General features: G+C 66.7%; 1 protein-coding gene across 1 annotated transcript in view; it reads left to right on the top strand.

Annotated features, from left to right (window-relative positions):
* The window catches only part of FNDC10 (fibronectin type III domain containing 10), a 5,252-nt gene extending 3,556 nt beyond the window's left edge, over positions 1-1,696 (top strand). Inside the window, exon 2 of the mRNA XM_011377335.1 lies at positions 1-1,696. Coding sequence (XP_011375637.1) covers positions 1-330 — 330 coding nt within the window. The 3' untranslated portion in view covers positions 331-1,696.
* Positions 1,697-2,837: the final 1,141 nt, after the last annotated feature.

Raw genomic sequence — 2,837 nt, 5'->3', positions numbered from 1 at the left:
CGCTTCCCGTGCGAGCGCGTGCTGCTCGGCGCCTCCTGCCGCGACTACTTGCTGCCCGACGTGCACGACGGCGTGCGCTACCGGCTGTGCCTGCAGCTGCTGCCGCTGCGCGCCGAGCCCGCCGCCGCCGCCCTAGAGTCCCCCGGGCCCACGGAGTGCGTGGAGTTCGCCGCCGAGCCTGCGGGCATGCGGGAGATCGTGGTGGCCATGACGGCGGTGGGCGGCTCCATCTGCGTCATGCTCGTGGTCATCTGCCTGCTCGTGGCCTACATCACCGAGAACCTCATGCACCCGGCCTTCGGGCGCCCCGGCCTCCGCAGGCAGCCCTGAAGCTCCAGACGGCCGCCCGCCGGGGCTCTGTCTGCGACACACGCGCGGGAGGCTCCAGGGCCCTCCGGCCACGCCGCTTCTCATTCCTGCGCCCTCCTTCGGATCTTCACGCAGGGCCGGCACGGGATGGATCGGGCACCGGCAGCCGCGCCAGGGCCATGGATTCGTCGCACCACCTTCTCAGCAGGGCATCCGCCTCCCGGAATCCAGCTCGGGACTGGCCCTTGGCCCTGGACAGAGGTGCCAGCGGCATCCAGGGCTCTTCCTGCCCCCCAGAGGCCGTTATAGGGGCCGCCAGGACATAGAGCCCCTTCTCGCAAGAGCCATTGGCACCCCGTGTCGTCACCCTTCACCTCCAGCCTGTGCCGAGTTGGAAAAACCAGGCTGTCGTCATCGCTCTGTCACTGCGCTTTGCCGGCGGGAGGCCCCCTGGAGCTTGTCCTGTCTCCGCCCCACCCCAGTGGGCTTAGGTTAGCTTCGTGCCTTAGTATCTCGGGCCCACTGCCGTGCCAACCACCTGTCCTGTGCTGTCCAAGGGGGTCTGTGACGCTGAGACTGGCCGGCTCTGTGTGCTTTTGGCCAGATTCTCCCTGGGACCCCCCCCTACTTCAAGCTTTGCAGGAGAGTCGGTAAGCAGTGTCCTGTGGTGTGTCCCTACGTGGGTGTCTGACAAGCTAGGAGCCACTTGCAGCTCAGCAAGCGGGGCCTGCTGTCCAGCTGCTCCGGGGGTGAGTGTCCTCTGACCTTGGGAGAAGCTGGCAGTTCTCCAGGGCTGGGTGTCCTCAAGTGCTGCCTCTGAGGAAGACTGTTTGTGGCGAGCGGGGGCGAGTGGCTGGGAAGAGGGGGCCTGGTCCGAAAGGGCAGCGTTGGATCCCAGGGCAGATCAGGTGTCGGCCTTGCCGAGCTGCACCTTCCACTGTGGTCTCCATCCCGAGCCTCAGCCACAGCACAATGGACAGCACCACCCAGCCCCCCCTGTGCTGGGGACCAGGAGCCCAGAATCTGCCCGCAGCGCCGCTGCCCACTCACCCGCTGTGGACTGAAGGCTGGCCTTGCCCGTCCCTGGCAGACCTAGGCACCCTGGCCAAGCTTGCTTCCTGTGCTGACCGCCTGGCAATGCTGGGTGCCGAGAGGGTGTGGCCAGCCTGGTCCCCACGAGCCCCTGACTGACCACCCTGGACCTGGCATTTCTGGAGTCACTGTGGCTAACCCCCCACCCCCAGCGGCGGCCAGCACCCCCAGGCCCTGACGGGGGCCCCTGCAGCGCCCACTCCCCACCCCTGTCTGCTCTGCTCCCCCTGGCGCAGCGTGGGTCAGGCATGAGCCGGGCACCTGCGTCTGAATGTCCATTGTTCTTAGACCACGACCACCGTCTCCTGTGCTTATTTGGGAGGTGGGAGCGGGGTGCAGGCTGAGGGGGAAGGGCTGGGCCCCTTTCTCCCAGCTCCCCCAGCTCCTCGAGCCTCAGCGCGCTGGCTGGGCTCGGGCCCTTGGCCCGGTCAGGTGGGCCAGCCCCGGGCCGGCGCACAGGCGCCCTGCCCTTGCCATTCCCGGCAGAGCGGGAGGCAGGATGTTCCACTCTGCTGGGCCGCCCACCCCTAGACCTTGGGAAAGCATCTTCTGGGCCTGCGGTGTTGGGCGGGGGTGGTGGGTGGCACCTGCTGCAGTTGGAAATAGCCCCGTCTTGTGGGTGGCCCACTTGAGCGGTGACAAGCACTAATTAGGTGGCTTCAGGAAGAGCCCCCTCCCCGACACGAGCCCCCATGCAATGCTAGAGCTGGGTAGGGGGACAGAGGGTAACTCTAGGGCTCCTGTGTGTGGCCTGCCCTAGGTCACCACCCACCCTCCCAGAGGGCCTTCCCCCACCTTGGCTGTCCTTGAGATCCAGGAGTCTGCTGTGACCCTGAGGAGCAAACACAGCGGAGGGGGTGGGGGGAAGGCTCTGGAGTGACTCATCCTTGGGCGGGGGGAAGGGGTGCAGCCCTGCAGCTACATGGCTGGGGCGAGAGTGGGCAGGGTGCTGGGGAGTCTGGGTCCCTGGGGACCCTTTGCCTTGCTGCCATCCCGGGCCACCTATGAAGGGCACTCAGATGTCTCCCACAGGGTGCAAGCGGGGACCCCTGGCGGCCCCTGTGTGCGGCTCCCTGGCATCTGTCCATTGGCTCCAGGGTGCAATTGGGTACTAGAGCTGGGGTCATGTGACCCTGCCGGAGCCATCTCGAGGTTCCCTGAGGCCTGCGCTCCTCTCCTGCCCTGCCCTCCACCTGATTTGGGGCCTTGGTTATGGGCTAGAACCACGGGCCCATCCTCTTAGCCCATAGGGACACAGTCAGCACTGACGCCCAGCCTCTTCCGGAGATGCCTGTTCAAGGCTCTGTTCCAGGGGCTTCTTGGAGGCCCGGGTCCAGCGGCCCTGCCCTGCACCATCCAGCCCTTAGGCCTGGCCTGGGAGGCTCACTCTGCTGTGAGCTCACAGTTATCCCCACAAAATTCCTCTCCCAGGTGGC

Source organism: Pteropus vampyrus, unplaced genomic scaffold (assembly GCF_000151845.1).
Source record: "Pteropus vampyrus isolate Shadow unplaced genomic scaffold, Pvam_2.0 Scaffold309, whole genome shotgun sequence".
In the NCBI taxonomy this organism is placed as follows: domain Eukaryota; kingdom Metazoa; phylum Chordata; class Mammalia; order Chiroptera; family Pteropodidae; genus Pteropus; species Pteropus vampyrus.
The sequence above is the reverse complement of the archived record's forward strand: the minus strand, read 5'-3'. Positions and strand labels throughout refer to the sequence as shown.